The following is a 21,297-nucleotide window of genomic DNA, read 5'->3' as shown; positions in this document are numbered from 1 at the left end:
CAAAATTTTACCCATCTATTTTTTTTATATGTACTTGCCGAAACCCTGGTGGTGTAGTGGTAAAGTGCTATGGGTGCTAACCAAAAGGTCTGCAGTTCAAATCCACCAGGGATGCCTTGGAAACTCCATGGGGCAGTTCTACCCTGTCCTATAGGGTCGCTATGAGTTGGAATCAACTTGACGGCAGTGAGTATATAGTATTATATGTACTTGCCTATATCTACGTGAAGCCCTGATAGTGTAGTGGTTAAGATATCGGCTGCTAACCAAAAGGTAGACAGTTCAAATACATCCATCAGCCACTCCTTGGAAACCCTATAGGGCAGTTCTCCTCTGTCCTATAGGGTCATTAAGAGTCGGAACTGACTCGACAGCACCTAACAACAACAACAGTATCTGCATGCAATTCTGGAGAAAAAAGAAAAGCTACATTATGTGATATGAGACCAATTAATTAACGGTAGACTTCATATAGGTCATGGGTTTATAGGGAAGTAAGACCACACAGGGGTCGCTTTCCAAGAAAGAAAGGTCATTCTCTAAAACTTGGTCCTAAAACTTCAGACGATATGAAGGTTTCCTCCCTAATTCTTCACAACATTTTACAATTTAATAAAAACTTTTCCCATGCCTGACTTCATTTAATCAGGTCAGAAACTAGGCATTTTCTCTTCTTATCTTAGAGTCAAAAGTTGGCTGAAAAGTGTTTTTTTAATGTTGGAGCAAAAATATGGAAACATTTAAATTACTAAACTGACAAGGGATGTCTAAAAGATATCAATTTTCTTTGATTCCCTATAGGTGAGTTGTGTGCAAATATAACCATAATAAAAATATGTGAGGAAACAGTTCTGTATCTGCTGTGAACTTGGCTGGGAATGAGTAGGCATTGAGGGGCTGTGAAGTCTATGTTCTACTCAAAGTTCGTTCCTTAGAGAGCTACTTTGGCCAAAACCAAAAACCAAAGCAAACTCATTGCCACCGAGTCGATTCCAACTCATAGCAACCCTACAGGACAGAATAAAACTGCCCCATGGGGTCTCTAAGGAGCAGCTGGTGGATTCAAATTGCTGATCCTTTGGTTAGCAGCCGAGCTCTTAATCACTGCACCATCAGGGCTCCGCTTCAGCCAAACCTGTCTTGAAAAATCTAGCTAAATTCCCACTTTTTTATGGGTCCTAGGACTGATTATGTTTTATAGCAGCAGAGAGAGAGAGCTTTGGAGCTACGTGGATCTTGTCTTCCATTCCAGAATTATCACATTTTTCTAGCTGAATATCCCTGGGCAAGTCAGTTACTTTCTCTGAGCCTCACTTCTCTAAAAAATGAGAAAAAATATATCTTATATGCAGATTGTGGTAAAGATTAAACATAAAAATACACATATATTTTCTATTACAGTCTCTGGCATATGAATGTAATTTTAACTATTATGAACTCTTGGAAACCAAGCAAGTATGGTCCTGCAATATTCCCCGTGGAATCCTGGGAGTCACCTGGAATGACAAGAAGATTCTACCATGCCCAGGAGCTGGGACTTCAGAAAGAGCTTTTGGCTACTGCTTAAGGAGACTTTCGATCAGTTTTCCTGTTACACAAGTCAGACAAACTGATTGGTTCAATCTTTGATCTATTTTCAAAGATAGCTCCCTTGCTGGCAAGTTTTCAATTTACAAGAAGGATTGCTTGCTTTGCAGACATATTGCCTAGTCTCACCAGCATAGTGTTTCTCCTGGTACCTCATTTTTAAGTTTAATATTCCTGACAGAATGCCCAAGTTGATCGTTGCCACAGAAAAACGAAGATAGATGAGTCTACATCATTTTACACCTCATGTTTTATTTCTAAGAGTCTTAGATGAATGTCAGCTGAGTGTGAAGATGTACTGTTCCGCACTCTTCCAACTTACTCTTTAACTTTCTCTTCAAAAAATGTTCATTTTTGTTATAATCATGGTTCGATAGGCCATGAAAGGACTCAGTGCTATAATTTTTTGATATTACTGCTAGTTTCCACTAGCTTCCATTATCCTTTCTTTTATAATCATTTGAGTTTTTGTACTGTTTTATTAAATATGGAATTGTCTTTTGCATTTTAAAAAGATTTTTCTTAAAGGGCTAATTTTTCAAGACCAGGAAGGTTTACCTCTGCCTACCAATTTTTTTTTTTACCAATTAGGCAACATTTTTAAGGGATTTTGTCTACACAGCTAACGAAAGGGATTTTCCTTAAAACAGGCCTCTTTCTTCCTTGCTGCTGGCTCTCTGTGTGTTCGGTAAAGCCAGTGTTTACATGGAACTCCCTAAATTTCTTCTTAAAGGCATTTCTTGGGAGCATGTCTCCTTTCCTTGCGGAAGACAGTATCCTTAGAGGTGCAGCTTGGCTTCCCAGCTGTCATCGCTCTCCCGTCCTACCTGATCTGATCAGGTATGCTCCAGCCTACCTGGTATTAGCCAGCAGCCCGCACTCAAGGAGCTGTTGATAAGAGGCTGAAAAGCTGGCGATGGTTTTCATGGTAGCTCCAATTCTCTCTCTCTCACACACATACGCAGAAGCACAGCCATGTGATTTACTACAGCAAAACACAACTCAGAGAGCCTTGTCATTTTCCAGGTATGACCTTTACTGTCCTGCCTCCATGCCTTTCCTCAGGTCATTGCCTCATCTGTTTCTACAGACCCAAATTCTAACTTAATGGCTAACTTTAAATCCCATCTCTTCTGTGCAGCCTTCCTTGATTTATTTTCCTCTAGATGGAAGTGATCTCTTCCCCTTTAGAATGCCCACACGCCCTCTCTTTAGCTGCCATATGGAACTTACTATTATATTCTTCCATCCTAGCAAATAAACTTCTCAAGAGCAGGGTCTGCTGCTCCTGAGTGTAGTAATATGGAAATACTCTGGAGTCAGATACATCTGAATTAAAATTGCTGTCTTGTCACTCACAAGCTGTATGGGCTTAGACAAGTAACCATAACTTATTGGGCCTTAAATTTTCTCATTTGAAAAGGACATAATAATACACTTAGGTTAATTGTGAGGATTAAATTTTACAAAAAGGTGTCTGGGACATAGCAGGCATTTCATACACTGTAGCCATCATTATTATATTAAAGCACTAAATCATATTTTGGACAGTTTTTTAAAAATTTTGTTTACTTTGTTGTTGTTGAGAATATACACAGCAAACATACACCAACCCATGTACATGTACCATTTACCGACATTGATTATATTCTTCAAGTTATGTAACCATTCTCATCCTCCTTTTCTGAGCTGTTCCTCCCCCATTAATATAAATTCACTGCCCCTGAAGGTTCCTATCTAATCTTCTGAGTTGCTGTTGTCAATTTGATCCCATATAGATAGTTCTTAAAAGAGCATAATCTCTGGAGAGATTTTTTTTTAAATAGCCAAATGTTTAAACAAACAGAGTTTTCAGAAAAGGTAGCTTGAACGGCTCTTTCCTCGAGCATCATGGCAAATAGGGAAAAGGATTATTAAAACCTATGTGTGCAAGCTATAAAATGTTTATAACTAATTACTGCAGTGGTGATGGGGGATATGGCTCCATCAATCAAGTACTTCTTTTAGACATCAGGCTGCTGATATACTTAGTCACATCACAAGACCAGCAGAGCCATCTTCCTACGTCCAAGAATCTGGCACCAGAGCCTTCCTAAATCCCACCTCCCTGCCCCACCCTAGTTGGAGTTTCTTGGGCGTTTCTCTCCCTCCTCAGCCTAATAATAATCTAATCATCCAGTCTTCCATTTGCTCTCTTCTTTGTTCAGTTGAATTTGCCTCCTTGCCTACTTCAAGAACATCCAACCTGTTCTAAATACAGCTTGCCATTAGTAGTTTTTCTTTGTGCCCTTTCTAATGATCTCATAAGTGACTACATGGAGGTGATTATGTCTCTTTACCTCCATTGCGTGCTCTCCTGTGGAGTAAATTTTTTGTGTGCATGAGATTCTTTTGGCTTAGCCTTTTTTCAAATTATTACTTTCATTTTGAATAAAGGATATACACAGTGTATAAATTAGTTTGTTTCAGGTTTGGGACTTCATTAAATATCAGTTATTATGGCACAGGAGTTTATTTTAACACAGATTACCAAGAAAGTAATAATTGTAACTGATTATATTAACCAAAAGAGAAAACATAGAATATCCAGCTATGTCAAATAAAAACTAAGAACACAGGATTTTAAAAATGTCAAATAAGAACTAAGAACACAGGATTTTCTTTTCCCAGTTTGACTATGGCTTACCTTTCTAGGCCCTGTGCTCTTCAGCTCAAACACATCCATGGTATAATTGACTCTACGTCCATAGTGGTCAAACTGAACATTTCCTGTAAGCCCTTGAATTCGAACCTAGAGTGAAAAAAAAAAACCATACATAGATTCATTTACCATTTTACTAACAGAAATTTCAACTTCGTCTGCGAGGCTTATGACTACACAGGAGTGTGGAACTCCAAACTATAACCAAATCACTAAAAAAGCCATGAAATATTCGAGTTATTGGATAAAATCTGAAAGAGGACTATTAAATGAATGTATAACAATTCTGCTATATGCCTGAAAGATGAATGTTTTTATTTATTTATTTTTATTATAAAGATTCCATTTTAACTAACAGAGTTTTTCCTCAATATTAAAGTATTGTTTATAGTCATGGGAATATGAATGGCTTGTTTATAGTTATTTTTCAGTTTAGTCCATATAGCCACACATTGAATTGAATAGCTCTGATACCCACACCAGATTATATTTTCTTCTTTGCTAATGTTAACACTAAGATCTAAGAAGTTCATAAAATAAAAATATATTTTTGAAAATATTCAAGTATGTTTTACTCCATTTTACTTAATTTTTGTTCTTGTACTCAAAATTTCACAATATTTAAGATGTAATATTTAAAAAATCATATATATATGGCATTAATTGTTAAAAAAACAGTATTAATATAACTGCGAGAGACTAAAATAAACAAATTATTTAATGCAAGGTAATAAGGCAATTCAGAGAGTACTCATTAGTAGTTTTGCCGAGTAATCCTAGTTCTTCTGCATTCTGGGCTCAAGGTAGGATTGTACTTCTTGAACTCTTTGTAGTTAGCTAGGGTTATGTGACTCTGACAAATGTGTTGTCGACTTATGTGACATGTGTCATTACTGGGCCAGAGCACTGAACGAACAATTTGAGGCCTCCTCACAGCTCTCTATTTCCCTTTTCAGCATTCAAGATGGCAGCTGCTTTGTCAGCCTGGTCCCTGAGAGATTACAATGAGCAGAGTGTCCCAGCTCATCTAGTGTGTGTGAGTGTGCAACTCTTGATGTTTTTCTTTTGTGTGTGTGTGTGTTTGTTTAATATATACATATAATATTTTATTGTGCTTAAGGTGAAAGTAAGTTTACACAGCAAATTAGGTTCCCATTTAACAATTTCTGTACAAATTATTCAGTGATATTGGTTACATTTTTCACTGTGTCATCATTCTCGTTCATTCCATTCTAGTTGTACCATTTTCAATACTCTAGTTTCCCTGCCCTTTTACCTTCTCATCTTTGTTTTAGAGTAATTTTTGACCATTTTGTCTCCTATAGATGACTTTTTAAAGGAGCTCATTACTCATGGGTGATATTCTTTATTTTATGAGCCAATCCGTTACTTAGCTAAAAACAGACCTCAAGGAATAATTCAGTTTAAGGTTTAAAGTGTATCTCAGGGCAATAGTCTCAGGGAGTCCTCTGGTCTCAACCAGTTCAGTAAGTATGGACTTTTTGAGAACTTGAGTTCTGTTTACTTTTCTCTTCCATTCTGTAAGGACCCATTTATTGTGGCCCTCTTTTGCTATTTTAAGCCACTGAGTGTTGGGGTTGTTTATTACTGTAGCATAACCTAGCTTATTTTGACTACAAATTTACATAAGATATAAACATGAGTATTCTACTCCATATTCTACATAGAAAATGTCTCAAAAAAGAGCAATGGCTTGATACATTAAAATGACAATTGATAATATATACTTATGCTTAGATACATTATTCTACTTTCTCAAACATGCCATTCAGACAAGACCGTGAAATAATTTGAACTTAATAAAGTGAGCTACCTGCTTGAGTGTCCTCTCCATGTCAATCCCCTGACCCCAAGGAGCAGCAGGATTTGCCAGACAATCCCCAGCATTTCCTCTCCTTGAAATATCAATTTTTTGCCTTCTAAGATTCCGGAAAGTTTCGGCCATCACAAGGACTCCATCATAAGTCAGAGCAGAAGTGTACTGACCAAATAAAAGCAATTACAAGAGTCAATGTTAAAACTCCTTAAACACCAGAAATAATCTGGGGTCTCTGTGGGTTTAAGACATAAAGCACCATTCTGTCTAACCTGGTGCTGTCGAGTCGATTCCAACTCAGGGTGAGCCAATAGGACAGAGTAGGCCTGTCCCATAGGGTCTCCAAGGCTATCACCTTTACAGAAGTAGACTGCCACAGTTTGCTCCCACGGAGCAACTGGTGGGTTAGCACCATTGACCTTTCAGTTAGCAATTGAGAACTTTAACCACTGCATTACCAGGGCTCCTACTCTGTCTGAAGGGCAGTTAAATTCCTGATAGGTAATTGAGTCTGGCTCAGAAATTTCTATTATTGATTGATTACAAAAGCTCCATACTAAATGTCAGTATCCCAATTTAAAAAGAAGACACTCTGAAAAATAGAAATTGTAACAAATATTTTCAGTCACTTAGGATTTCAAGGAGTAGCAGACCTCCATAAGCATATTTTTATACATGGAAATGCAAGCAGTTTGAGAGAAAGAAAACTCTAGATGAGGTCCTTCTGTTGTGCAAAAGTATAAACAGCTAAAGGAAAATGTAAATCATCAATTCACGTTCTTATTGTATTTTATCCAAATAATTTGAAGTATTTGTACCCTGCATAAGAGAAGAACTCAAATAATTAAACAGGAATGTAATTTCATATGAATAATATCTAAAGTAGACTTGGTAAAGCCAGGTCAGCCTAAGCTCGAGCAGGGTTGTCACAATCTGCCCTGTACTCTGTCACTGTGGCTGAGCCCAGGAGGGCTCCTCCAAAATGCTTAGCAGAGTTCTCAAAGATTGAATATGCTTTTTGACTTAAAGTCTATATTTCTCTTCAGCCCCGCAGAAGAATGAATAAAACTGTTTATTGTTATTCAGAAATATAAAGTCAAATTGAGAAATAATATTGACTTATTCAACAAATTGTATGCATCAATCACTGTGCTAAGTAGGAATGAACAGCTAGCTATACTCATTGAGTGTGTTCAGGAGGGTTAAGTTATTTCCCTACTTTTCCATTATAACCTGGGACCAAAGTAAAGAAATAAAGTATAGACCATCTGGTTTGTGATGGTCACCCATGCTTCTCCTTGGAAAAAGACTGAGCCCTCAAGAGAAAGTTATCAAGGTTAGGAGAGCAAATAAGGAAAAACAGAGAGGGAAAATGTAATTTGTTTAAGCTGAACATGAAAGGAACAGGGGGTAACTTTTGGTAGAGTGTGATTTACATGAAAAATGTGGCACAATTTTCTTGAAGCATGGCAGAGCATCAACTACTAATCGTGACAAGCCACTACATTAGGGATCCCATAGGGTCAATTCCATATGATTAGCACATCCTAAGCCTACGCTATGAGTGGTTTTGTGGTTTGGAGGAAAATGCTCTCCTTGATTTGCTGCTTGCAAATGAAGAAAAGTTATCTGAAATTCCAATTGTATAAAGCAAACCCAGGCAACATTACCCTTGGCATAGCAGCCTGTATTCCAGGGAAGAGAAAGGCTAAATATGGAATACAGTAAAGACTATAAGTTCTAATAAAGAACCTACATCTCACTAGTAAGGCTTTTATCAGAAGGATTTAAGAGGGACAGGTACATTAAGAGCATCACTATATATACCTCAAAGGCATGAGGATAGGCATCCCTTCTCATAACTGGGTTAGGGCAGCTGAAGGAAACTCAGATTGTTAATTTAAGCAAGGTGCTATACTCAAAAAACAAATATGCCTCCTCCCCAGCCAGAACCAACACATCTTTGAGTAGAGAAAGCCATCCAAGTGTCTTCTTGTAGGCTGAGAAATTAATGATGAGAAATAAAGTGAAACTTGCTAAAGGCATAAAGGAAAAGAGAAAAATGTGTTGCTAGTATATCAGGATCAAGAGAGGGAAATGAAACATATTGTTGCTTTTTTCAATAGGGAGAGAAAAGCTGAGAAAGATTGCACCAAAAATCAAATCTTGCTGTTTTTGAAAAAGTCCATCCATTTTTACGAAACAAGTGAACTAGAAAAAAGAACAGGTATCACACAGAGCAGAGCAGGGCAGAAAGGCAGGGCAGGGCAGGGCAGGGCAGGGCAGGGCAGGGCAGAGCAGAGCAGAAAGGCAGAGCCAAGCAGACATTTAGCCAGAGTGGCAAGGACCTGGAATTCGACAAGTCATAGAGGTGACAGATGGAAAGAAGCAGCAGGTTAAATTAGTTTTACCTTTTTTGGAAGGATTTAATTCTTTTTCATTTGTCTTTTTATGCTACCATCTAGGAAGCCATATTCATGGGCATTATTAGAAAATTTTTAGTAAATAAATATTTCATTTTGGGGTAGGATAAAACTATATCTTGGTCTAGAGTTATTTACTGCTTTGATTAGTGCTCAGAATGGTGAAGAGTTCTGTTTGTCAAAGTTTGTAGATAGCAAGACCAAGCTGGGGCAGAAGAATAGTGCATGGGGAAGGGCATGAGCTTTGAGAAGAAAGAAACTGGTTGAATTCTAATTTTGCTACTTGTAGGTTTATGAGAATGTGGAGCACATTCTTCAACATGGAACACAAAACAGAACAAAACCAAAAGACACAAGATAACAATGACTGTCTCCTGTGGTTGTTGAGAGGGTGAAATTTCATATCATATCTGAGCTCTTTGAAAAATGAACTAGACACTGGCTGGGAATCATGAAGCTAAAAACATGAGTGATAGATGGTGACTGCCTCAAAGGAGTTTATAGGAGTGAAACAAAAAGAATAGAAATAATTATGTTAAGTTCTTGGTGAGAGTTAAAAAATTAAATATTATGTAGATTATAAAAGAGAAAGAGATCATGTACACTGGAGGAATGAGAAAAGGCTTCATAGAGAAAGTAGAATTTGAGGTAAAGTCTTGGAAGACGGTTGGATTTGAACAGGTAGAAACGAAAGTGGGAGGCAGCTGAGGTGGAGAGAACACAGGGACTGATGAGTGGAAATCAGAATGAATCGATGTCCAGTCCTGGGTTGTCCTCAGGATCGGTTGTGGATTGGATCATTGTGATCCACAGGGTTTTCACTGGCTGATTTTCAGAAGTAGATAGTCTAGTCTTTCTTCCTCGTTTTCATCTGAGTCTGGAAGCTCCTCTGAAACCTGTTTATTATCAGAGCAACTCGCAAGCCTCCACTGACAGACAAGTGGTGGCTTCGCATGAGGTGCAACTGACCAGGAATCAAACCGGGTCTTCTGCATGAAAGGTGAGAATTCTACCATTGAACCACCAATACTCCTGGACAGGGTTGGGGCAGTTCAGTTTGGCTGGGGCATCAGAAAGAGAGCAGAGGGATATGCTACCGGAAAGACTTGTTTTGCCTGTATTGTGGAAGACCTTTATTGCAGATTTTTTTTTTTTTTAAAGGAGGGAAGCAACAAGATCAGAAGTTGTGATTTTAATGTCAGTTAAAATACTAAACAATTCAAGTACAATTTAATTAAGTATTAATTAAATGGCTACTGAGTGTCTAACATCATGATAAGAGCTGTGAAAGACGCGAAAGAGTTATCTATATGTATTTTTTTTTCATTCAGGGTATTTACTGTTGCTTGGGAGATGAGATTTACATAAATGATTCAATAAAATAATACCAGAGAGAATATAACAATGTGCCCAAAGCTGTGACCTAGACAAGTCTATTTGGAGGTTATAAAATAGGAGACATTGGGATGGGTTAAAGGCATAAAAGGAGAGGACTCATTACATGGATGTATCTGAATGGGAGGATCACTGGGGCAAAACTCTGACTGCATGTTAGGATCTAAAATGAAAGATAATCCCGTAGAGCTATGAAACACTGCCAGGAAGGTTGAAGCCCATTTTAGATACTAAAGCTAAAAGAATAACAAGATGTTAAAGAGATGGTTCACAGAAGAGACGCTAACATATTGGAGGCATGAGGAAGGAGGAAATGAGATTGTCTATCAGGGGGAAGAGAAAGGGCAAAGAAGTCTCTGCATACATTGCCCACAGAATGAGAACATGCTGTACAGCCAACTGCTCAGATTCGAAATGGGTTCCAAAACAGGTTTACGATCCTCTCGTTGGATGTTAATGCTTGGTAGAATTCAGTTTTCGGGATGATTTATCTTTGGACCTGCTTAGAGACAAAAGACAGCCTAAAAAGCTTCTTTTAATCCTGAAGATAATTTGCATTTTGGAAATTTGGCTTTTTAATAAGCTTCATTTATATTATCTAAGCTTGGGAAGTGGAGCAATATAATGGAAAATGTACTTGTCTAAGACTTAGGGAGCCTAAGTTTTTATCCTGGGCATTTCATGAACCTGGCCCCTGACTCGGGGTCAGTCAATTAATATCTTACATATATTAATTTATAAAATCAGGGGGTTGAACTATACTGCTAGATGCATAATGAACATTCAATATATGTTGTGCTCTGAAATTCCATGATTCTATAGGAGAGTGAAGGTGGTATGACCAGCCCAATTCCCATATTACAGAGGAGAAACTGATACAGCCATTAAGAAAAGTTTTATACTCAGGAAATGGAAGACCTAAGACTCTCTACCCCTAATCAGTTTTATTAGGCTTGTGTTTTCAAATTATCCTTTGAAAACTTCTTACTGTAATACACTGCCAATGAAAGGTCAGCAAATGTTTGTTAACGATGATTTATTATTATATAATAGATCAGAAAATCACTAAGCTGGGATTAAGAAACATTATGCCATTATTTACATAATGCCTAAGAAAGTCATCTTATTTTCAGAAACTTACCTACCTTCCTTTGCACATACTAATAGCATGAAAAACCAAATAAAACCCTGGTGGCGTAGTGGTTAAGTGCTATGGCTGCTAACCCAGAGGCTGGCAGTTCAAATCTGCCAGGCACTCCTTGGAAATTCTATGGGGCAGTTCTACTCTTCTACAATGTCTGTCAGAAAAATTAAGCAACCTGATCTTGTACTGTTAATTTGAAAAATATGTTTTGCAGAAGCTGGCACAGTTTGCTTTCCTACCAATTTCCCAATTTACCTACTTACAAATCACTTTGCAAATATAATTATTGTCTCAATGGAAAAGTTATCTACGATTTTCACATTTGAAATACTGAGTTTAAAACAACAACAACAACAAACTAAAAGAGCATGCAATTTCTTCAAGGGAATTCATATGGAAAATAATAATAATAGTAAATTACTCGAACTAATTGTTAACAATTCTACTCTTAAACAGAGAAATTTAGAAATTACTAAGTGCTTACGCAGTACAATGATAGCGATAAAATTATTCTTTCCCATGCCACGCTAGTATCTGACGGGAAGAACTGCATAACACACCTCTACCTTAAATAGAAAATAACAGCACGTAAAATAAAAAAAAACAAATACCTTTGGTGGAGTCTCAGATCCTGGATACTCTCTCTGATCTAGTTTCTTCCAGCGATCCATTAGTTTGGTTACCATAGGCGTGTTAAAATCTACTAATTGGAAACCTGTAACATTGGCTCCACCATGTATAAATCTCTCAAGCGAAATATCCTTGAATCCCTAAAAAAATCAATATGACAGTTTGTTAAGTCCAGTTCATTATATACGCTTCAGTTCTTTAATGGTACCATTAATTAATAACCAATATGGACTTCCAAATCAATTTCTAATAAAGCAATGGCTAGGAAGAGGAAAATTCTATTACGCCAATTGAGCTATTAAATTCTGTCATTCAAAATCCAATACTTGAAAAAGGATGTAAATGTTTTCAGTGCAGTTCAATTCAATTTCACAAGTAGTTCTCAGTAGGAGAGCATCAAAAAGTCTCCTGCTGAGGACATAATTGCCCTCTGGTTTTTTTTTTTATAGGTATGTAGAAACGCATATTATATGAAGGCAATGCCAAGGTATTATTATACTTTGAGTCTATGATGGGTAAGATCATTTTCAGGGTTTCAGCTTAAGTACAAAGTGATCTAAAGGCAGTAACAGAGCTGGTAATTTGAGCCAGAAAGGGCAAAAGCTTTCATTACATCAGTTGCTACAACCCTTATACTTTTGCAAAACGGTAGAAGAAGAGAGCAAGGTAAACCATTCAGTGACTTGTATATGGGAGGAAAAAAGGTGGTGTCCACCAGGTGGAGTCAGGGAGCTGAGAGGAAAGGGCATAATTTCTGGGTTATCTGGGTTTCGAAAATTCCAGAAACATATTAATTATCTATCTTTCTTTCTGTCTATCCATCTCTAGTTTGTTTTGTATGGGCTCCCTTTTGCCACTGAATGGATGCCTTTTGCCTCATACAGAATGCAAAGTATAAAATAAACGTTTCCAAGAAAAAGGCAAAAGAAAGACGCATCATGATGTCCCTCTGTGGCAAAGACCCAAAAACTAAGTAAAAATGATACAAACGTCAATCCCAGAAACCTGAGTATCAAATGAAGGGATACAGGACTAGATCAAACACCGAGTTGAAGAAAAAACTGATGGAAAACAGAGAACAAGAAGAGATATAGAGTGGAGGTCCCCTGCCAAATAACACAGCACAGTATGGCCACCTTGAAACACAGCTAGCAATGACCCTGGACAGACAGTATTGGAAGGCAACTTTGTGGAGCTCCCAAGAGGAGACAGAAGACCCGATAACCAGAGAAACATGCTTTTCTCTTTTTTCCTTTTCTTTCTCCCTCCCATACAGCCCCACATGCTTCCTCCCCCCTTCCTACTGGCTTCTGCCTTGCTACCATGGATACAACACCACTGGTACTCCAGCTGCTGCTACCACAGGTATACCCTGCCCCCACCTGCTGGCCCCCACTACACAGTCATTTACTGTTATTTATTTTCTTTTTCCTTTTCTTTCTCCATCCCACCTAGCCCTGTAGCCACCTATCTCCCTTCCCACCAGCCTCTGCCACACTGCTTGGCTGGAGTACCCCCAGTGCTCAGGCCTGCTGAGCACTGGGCTAGCATTACCCCCCCTCCTTCCACTGGACCAGGTGTGGAACTGTGGGAAGCAAGCCCTTGCCAACACCCATGCCCATGTGGCCAGGAGCTGTGAACACTCCCACACTGCTGGACCAACAGCAGGAGGCATAAGACATCTGCCAAATCCACCCTCAGCCATTTGCCAAATCAGTTTACAGCAAAGTATCCTGCCTGCTACTACCCTGCTCACCTGGACAAGGTGGTAAGAACTATTGTGCCCAGAGATGAGCAAACAGCCAAGCACGTCCGATGTGCCTGCCCTGACATCAAAACAAAACAAAAAAGCTGGATGAAACAAACTGACATATAATCAGTAAATAAGGAAAATGGTATCTTAATGTCTCAGAGACAGCAGACAATATCAAAACATAAAAAAAAGTAGGACAAGATGACTCCAGCAAGTGATCAATCAGGTAACCTTCCAGTAGAAGAAAAGACTTTGGAACTAGCTGATATGGAATTCAAAAGACTAATATTTATGATTCTCCAACAGATTAGGAAAGAGGTCAAGGAAACACAGAGAAAATCAAGGAAAAATAGACAAAATAATAGAAAACACAGACAAAACCTATGAAAACATAGCCAAAATTGAGGAAAACACAGATAAAACAATAGAAGAATTCAGGAAAATAATACAAGAACAAAAGATTAAAATAAGGAAATAATTAGAAATCATACAAAAACAACAACTAGAAATCCAAAGGATAAACAACTAAATGTCAGAAATGGGCAACTTAATAGAAGGTTTTAGGAATAAATTTGAAACAATGTAAGACAGGACTGATGAGATTGAAGACAAATCCATGAATGCCACTTTGTTGAGGAAAAATCAGAAAATAATGAAGAAAAATGAAGAAAACCTAAGACTTACATGAAACACAATCAAAAGCAACAATATGTGCATGATCTTGGTTCCAGAACAAGGGAAGAAAATGGAAAACAGAGAAGATTGTGAAAGACTTGTTGGCACAAAACTTTCCAAATATCATGAAAGATGAAAAGCTGAGCATCCAAGAAGTTCAATGAACCCCACATAAGATAAGGCCCAAAAGAACGTCACCAAGAGAGATCACAATCACATTTTCAAAAAACAAAGACAAAGAAAAAACCCTAAGAGCAGCTTGGCAAAAATGAAAAGTCACTTACAAAGGGGAAACAGTAAGATTCCTTGTCAGAAACTATTCAGGCAAAAAGGCAATGGGCTGACATATAAAAAACCTTGAAAGAAAAAAATTGCCAACCAATTTACCCTGTAAAACTTTCTCTCAAATATGATGATGAAATTAGGATATTTCCAGACAAAAAGAAATTAAGGGAATTACTGAAAGCCAAACCAAACTTACAAGAAATATTAAAAGGAGTCCTTTGGTTAGAAACCAACAACATCAGACAGCAACCAGAGTCTAGGACACAGGATAGTATCAGCCAGATACCAACCTAGGCAAAGAACTCTCAATAATAAAACAAAGCTAGAAGACTTAAAACATGGAAAAAAAAAAAAAAAAGACATCAATCTGTAAATGATGACAATGTCAAAACAATAAAATGGGGAATAAATGGTGTAGGTACAGAAATTTCAGATGGAAAGGAAATCAAAGTGACATCAAATAATAAAAGACTGGTTCAAACTTAGGAAGACAAGGGTAAGTTTCAAGGTGACCACAAAGAGAGTTAACAAACCTACTCATCAAAATAAAAAAGAAGAAAAACATAAAGACTCAGTAAACACAAAATCTATAATAGCAAAAAGAAATGAAAAGAAAATCCACAAACAAAAGGAACTGAGCACAGGAAAGTAAGAGGAACAAAGAAAATGCCAGCACCACAAAAAAGGAAAAAAAGCATGACAATATGACAGCTATAAACTCATACTTATTGATAATCACACTGAATGTAAATGGCTTAAATGCACCCGTAAAGAGACTGTCATGGATTGAATTATGTCCTCCCCCAGAATGTGTGTATCAACTTGGTTAGGCCATGATTCCCAGTATTGTGTGGTTGTCCTCCATTTTGTGATTGTAATTTTATCTTGAGAGGATTAGGGTGGGATTGTAACACCACCCTTACTCAGGTCACCTCCCTGATCCAAGGTAAAGAGAGTTTCCCTGGGGTGTGGCCTGCACCACCTTTTATCTCTCAAGAGATAAAAGGAAAGAGACGCAACCAGAGAGTTGGGGACCTCACACCACCAAGAAAGCAGCACCAGGAGTAGAGCACGTCCTTTGGACCTCGGGTCCCTGTGCCTGCGAAGCTCCTTGACCATGGAAAGACTGAGGACAAGGACCGTCCTCCAGAGCTGACACAGAGAAAGCCTTCCCCTGGAGCTGACACTTGAATTTGGACTTTTAGTCTACTGTACTGTGAGAAAGTAAACTTCTCTTTGTTAAAGCCATCCACTTGTGGTATTTCTGTTATAGCAGCATTAGATGACTAAGACAGAGACAGGGAGTGACAGAATGGATTAAAAACAAAAAAAGGCTTATTAAGATGTTCTGTACCAGATACACACACACCTTAGAAACAAAGACATAACTATATTAAAAATCAAAGGATGGAAAAAAGAAAATGTATCGTGCAAACAGGAACCAAAAAAGAATAGGAATGGCAATACTAACCTCAGATAAAATAAACTGTAAGTCAAAACCCACCATAAAAGACAAGGAAAGATATTATATAATGATTAAAGGGACAGTTCACCAAGAAGACATAAACCTTAATAAATATCTACACACTGAATGACAGGGCTCCAAAATACACAAAACAAACTTTAATGGCACTGAAAAGAGAAATAGACAGTTCCACAATAATAGTCGGAGAGTTCAACACAGCACTCTCGGTAAAGGACAGAATATCTAGAAAGAAACTCAACAAAGATACAGAAGATCTAAAGGCCACAATCAGCCAATTTGACCTCATGGACATATATAGAGTATGCTATCCAACAGCAGCAAAGTATATAATCTTTTCCAATGCACATGCAATGTTCTCCTAAATAGAGCACATTTTGGGCTACAAAGCAACCCTTAATAAAATTCAAAACATTGTAATAATACAAATCCATCACTCTTATCACAATGCCATAAAAGTAGAAATCAATAACATGGAGAGCAAAGAAAAAAAAAAATACATGGAAACTGAATAACACCTTGCTTAAAAACAACTGGGTAAAACAAGAAATAAAAGACGGAATAAAAGATTCCTAGAGTCAATTGAGAATGAAAACACATCATACCAAAACATTTGGTACATAGCAAAGGCAGTGCTCAGAGTTCAATTTATAGCAATAAACCCACATATCAAAAAAGGACTGCCCAAAATCAAAACGTTAGCTCTACATCTTGAGCAAATAGAAAGAGAACAGCAAAAGAAGTCCACAGCAACTAGACAGAGGAAATAATAAAAATTAGAGCCGAAATAAATGCAATATAGAACAGAAAAACAATAGAAATGAAATGGGGGACATTACAACAGACCCAACTGAAATAAAAAGAATCAGAATACTATGAAAAACTGTACTGACAAATTTGAGAACCGAGAGGAAGTGGTCAAATTTCTAGAAGCACACTACCTACCTAAACAAACACAAGCTGAGATAGAAAATCTGAACAGACCCATAACAAGAGAAAAGGTTGAAGAGGTAATAAAAAAAAATACTCCCAACAACAAAAAAAAACAGCCCTGGCCTGGACAGCTTCACGGGAGAATTCTAGCAAACATTCAGAGAAGAGTTCACCCTTGTACTACTCAAACCATTTCAGAACATAGAAAAGGAAGGAATACTCCCGAAATTATTCTATGAAGCCAGTGTAATCCTGATACTAAAAGCCAGGCAAAGACATCACAAAAAAAGAAAATTATGTACCAATATCTCTCCTTAATATAGACACATAAATTCTCAATGAAATTCTTGCCAATAGAATCCAGCATCATATCAAGAAAACAATACACCATGACCAAATGGGATTCATACCAGGTACGCAAGAATGGTTCAACATTAGAAAATCAATTGATTTAACCCACCACAAAAATAAAACAAAAGAATCACATAATTTCAATTGATGAAGGCATTTGATAAAATCCAACACCCATTCCTGATAAAACTGTCATTAAAACAGAAGTAGAAGAGAAATTCCTCAACATAATAAAGGGCATCTATACAAAACCAACAGCCAACATCATTTTCAATGGAGAGAGGCTGAAAACATTCCCCCTGAGAACGGGAACAAGACAAAGATGTCATTTCTCACCACTCCTTTTTAACATTGTGCTGGAAGTCCTAGCTAAAGCAATAAGGCAAGAAAAAGAAATAAAGGATATCCACGTTGGAAAGGAAAAAGCATAACTATTCCTATGCACAGATGATATGATACTACACATGGAGAACACCAAAGATTCCACAAGAAAACTACTGGAACTAATAGAGTCAGCAGAGTAGCAGCATAAGATCAACACAAAAAATCAGTTAGATTCTTATACACCAACAAAGAGAACTACAAAAAGATAATAGCCCCTTAAAAAACAAAACAAAACACACAAAAAAAAACCTTAGGAATAAATCTTCAACACCTGACCCCCCCCAAAAGGAAATAATCCAATTAAAAAATGGACAAAGTATATGCACAGACACTCCACCAAAGAAGACATTCAGGTGGCTAACAGACACTTGAGGAAATGCTCACAGTCATTAACGATTAGAGAAATGAAAATCAAAACTACAAGGAGATATCATCTCATCCTAACATTACTGGCTCAAATTAAAAAAAAAAAAACAGAAAATAACAAATGTTGGAGATGTTGTCAGGAGATTGTAACTCTTATGCATTGATGGTGAGAATGTAAAATGTACAACTCCAATGGAAAACATTATGGTGCCTCCTTAAAAAGCTAGAAATAGAAATTCCGTATGATCCAGCTATCCCATGCCTAGGAACGTATCCTAGAGAAATAACAGCTACCACATGAATAGATGTATGCACATCTTTGTTCGTAAAAGCATTATTCACAATAGCAAAAAGATAGGAAAATCTAAGTGCCCATCAACAAATGAATGGATAAATTATGGTACGCACGCACAATGGAATACTACACAATAATAAAGACCTATGATGAATCCATGAAACAGCTCACAACATGGATGAATCTGGAGGGCATTATGACGAGTAAAATAAGTCAGTCACAAAAGCACAAATATTTTATGAGGCCACTGTTATAAAAACTCAAGAAAAGGTTTACACACAGAAGAAAACAATCTTTGGTGGTTACTAGGGAGGGGAAAGCTGAGGAGGGGAAATCACTAACAGACAAGGGTTAATTTTGCAGACAGGAAAGACAACACACAGTATTGGGGAAGTCAGCACAACCTGACCAAGACAAAGTCATAGAAGCCTCCTTGACACATCCAAACATCCTGAGGGACAGAGTTACTGGGGCTGAGGGTGGGGGACCATGGTATCAGGGTACGTCCAGGTCAATTGGCATAACATAATTCATAAAGAAAATGTTCTACATCCTACTTTGGTGAGTAGCATCTGGGGTCTTAAAAGTTTTTGAGCAGCCATCTTGGATACATCTATTGTTCTTATCCTTTCTGGAGCAAGGCAGAATGAAGAAAATCAAAGACACAAGGAAAATATTAGTCCAAGGGACTAAGGGACCACTTCAGCCACAGCCTCCACCAGCCTGAGCTCAGAACTAGATAGTGCCTGGCTACCACCACTGACTGTTCTGACAGTGATCACAACAGAGGGTCCTGGACAGAGTGGGAGAAAAATGTATAACAAATTTCAAATTCACACACACAAAAAAAGACCAGACTTACTAGTCTGACAGAGACTGGAGGAACCCCTGAGACTATGGCCCCCGAACACCCTGCTAACACAGAACTGTAGCTACTCCCTTAAGTCTACCTTTCAGCCAAAGATTAGACAGGCCTATAAAACAATGACACAGGTGAGGAATGTGCTTCTTAGTTCAATTTAGTATTTGAGACCAAGTGGGCAACACCTGCCCAAAAGCAAAGACAAGAAGGTAAGAAGGGACAAGAATATTGGTGAACGAGCTTGGGATGTAAAGGGGAAGGGAGATAGTGCTGACACTTTGTGGGGATTGCAACCAATGTCCAAAATAATTTGTGTATAAATTTTTGAATGAGAAACTAATTTGCACTGTAAACTTTCACCTAAAGAACAATTAAAAAAAAAAAGAAGGGGGCAAAAGCGCATTAAGGAAATGAATTAACAAATCCTAATGTACTGGCTCACAGAAAAGTAAACCATAATAAAAAAAAACCAAACCCACTGCTGTCGAGTTGATTCTGACTCATAGCGACCCTATAGGACAGAGTAGAACTGCCCCACAGAATTTCCAAGGAGCGCCTGGCGGATTCGAACTGCCAACCTTTTGGTTAGCAGCCGTAGCACTTAACCACTACACCACCAGGGTTTCCAAACTATAATACACACTCATAAAAATATATATATATAAATAAAAACATATAAAAATATATGTTTGTGGCATCCATAATTATTTTCTTTTTCTTTTCATTAAGTAGTAAAGTTTCTTTTGAAAATGTAAATACACCCTCTTCTCACTTACCGACATGCTTAGATTCCAAAGACCAGGTCGTTACGTGAAAATGGAGGATGGCCCCATCAGATCACAAAATGGAGGATGACTACTTCATTACATGACTGCCAAATTACATCATTACATAACTGCCAAATCACTGAGGATCATGGCCCAGCCATTTGACATATAACTCCTTAAGCTTCAAAGCCAGTGTTACTCTTTTTTTTTTTGTCAGGGCAAAGGTATTCAGTGATTTATTTGTTTGTTCCACAGGACATTATCAGGCTGACCAACGTGGCAAGTCAAACACAGTCATCATTACTAAGACCGACCTTTTAACATTTCTTAGGGGCCATCATCAGCACCTGCCTGGGTTCAGTCCCCGCTGTTCTCTCTCTCATAAAACCCTGCTCCTACCTCAAGGCAGCTAGGCTTCTCCCCTAGACATAGATATTTGCAGAGACAAAATACCTTCTAAAATTCAGATATAATCCTGTTTCTTTCTTGTCTAGAAACTCTCTGGTAGCTACTCATATCCCCCCCTTTTTTTTCAATTGTGGCAGGTATATATTTAACAAATATTTGCCATTTCAACATTCTTCACCTGCACAATTCAGTGACATTAATAATGCTCATATGTTGTTCAACCATCACCATTTCCTATTTCTAATTTTTAAAAAGTTTTTATTGTGCTTTAAGTGAAAGTTTACAAATCAAGTCAGTCTCTCACACAAAAACTTATATACACACCTTGCTACACACTCCCAATTACTCTCCCCCTAATGAGACAGCCTGCCTCCTCCCTCCACTCTCTCTTTTGTGTCCATTTCGCCAGCTTCTAACCCCCTCTACCCTCTCATCTCCCCTCCAGGCAGGAGATGCCAACATAGTCGCAAGTGTCCACCAGATCCAAGAAGCTCACTCCTCACCAGCATCCCTCTCCAACCCATTGTCCAGTCCAATCCCTGTCTGAAGAATTGGCTTCTGGGAATGGTTCCTGTCCTAGGCCAACAGAAGGTCTGGGGGCCATGACCACTAGGGTCCTTCTAGTCTCGGTCAGACCATTAAGTCTGGCCTTTTTACGAGAATTTGGGGTCTGCATCCCACTGCTTTCCTGCTCCCTCAGGGGTTTTCTGTTGTGTTCTCTGTCAGGATAGTCATCGGTTGTAGCCAGGCACCATTTAGTTCTTCTGGTCTCAGGCTGATGCAGTCTCTGGTTCATGTGGCTCTTTCTGTCTCGTGGGCTCATAATGACCTTGTATCTTTGGTGTTCTTCATTCTCCTTTGATCCAGGTAGGTTGAGACCAATTGATGCATCTTAGACGGCCGCTTGCTAGTGTTTAAGACCCCAGACACCACTCTCCGAAGTGGGATGCAGAATGTTTTCTTACTAGATTTCATTATGCCAATTGACTTAGATGTCCTCTGAAACTACGGTCCTCAA

General features: G+C 38.1%; 1 protein-coding gene across 2 annotated transcripts in view; it reads right to left on the bottom strand.

Annotated features, from left to right (window-relative positions):
* GRIA4 (glutamate ionotropic receptor AMPA type subunit 4) overlaps positions 1-21,297 on the bottom strand; it is a 479,243-nt gene that overhangs the window by 72,024 nt on the left and 385,922 nt on the right. For both annotated transcript variants that reach the window (XM_064288864.1, XM_064288863.1), the window contains exons 6-8: positions 11,699-11,857; positions 6,123-6,290; positions 4,274-4,378 (exon numbers count right to left, since the gene is read on the bottom strand). In XM_064288864.1, the coding sequence (XP_064144934.1) occupies positions 4,274-4,378; positions 6,123-6,290; positions 11,699-11,857 (432 nt within the window). The remainder of the gene's footprint in view (positions 1-4,273; positions 4,379-6,122; positions 6,291-11,698; positions 11,858-21,297) is intronic.

Source organism: Loxodonta africana, chromosome 7 (assembly GCF_030014295.1).
Source record: "Loxodonta africana isolate mLoxAfr1 chromosome 7, mLoxAfr1.hap2, whole genome shotgun sequence".
Taxonomy (NCBI): domain Eukaryota; kingdom Metazoa; phylum Chordata; class Mammalia; order Proboscidea; family Elephantidae; genus Loxodonta; species Loxodonta africana.
Note: the sequence above shows the minus strand (reverse complement) of the source record. Positions and strands in the feature narration are given on the sequence as shown.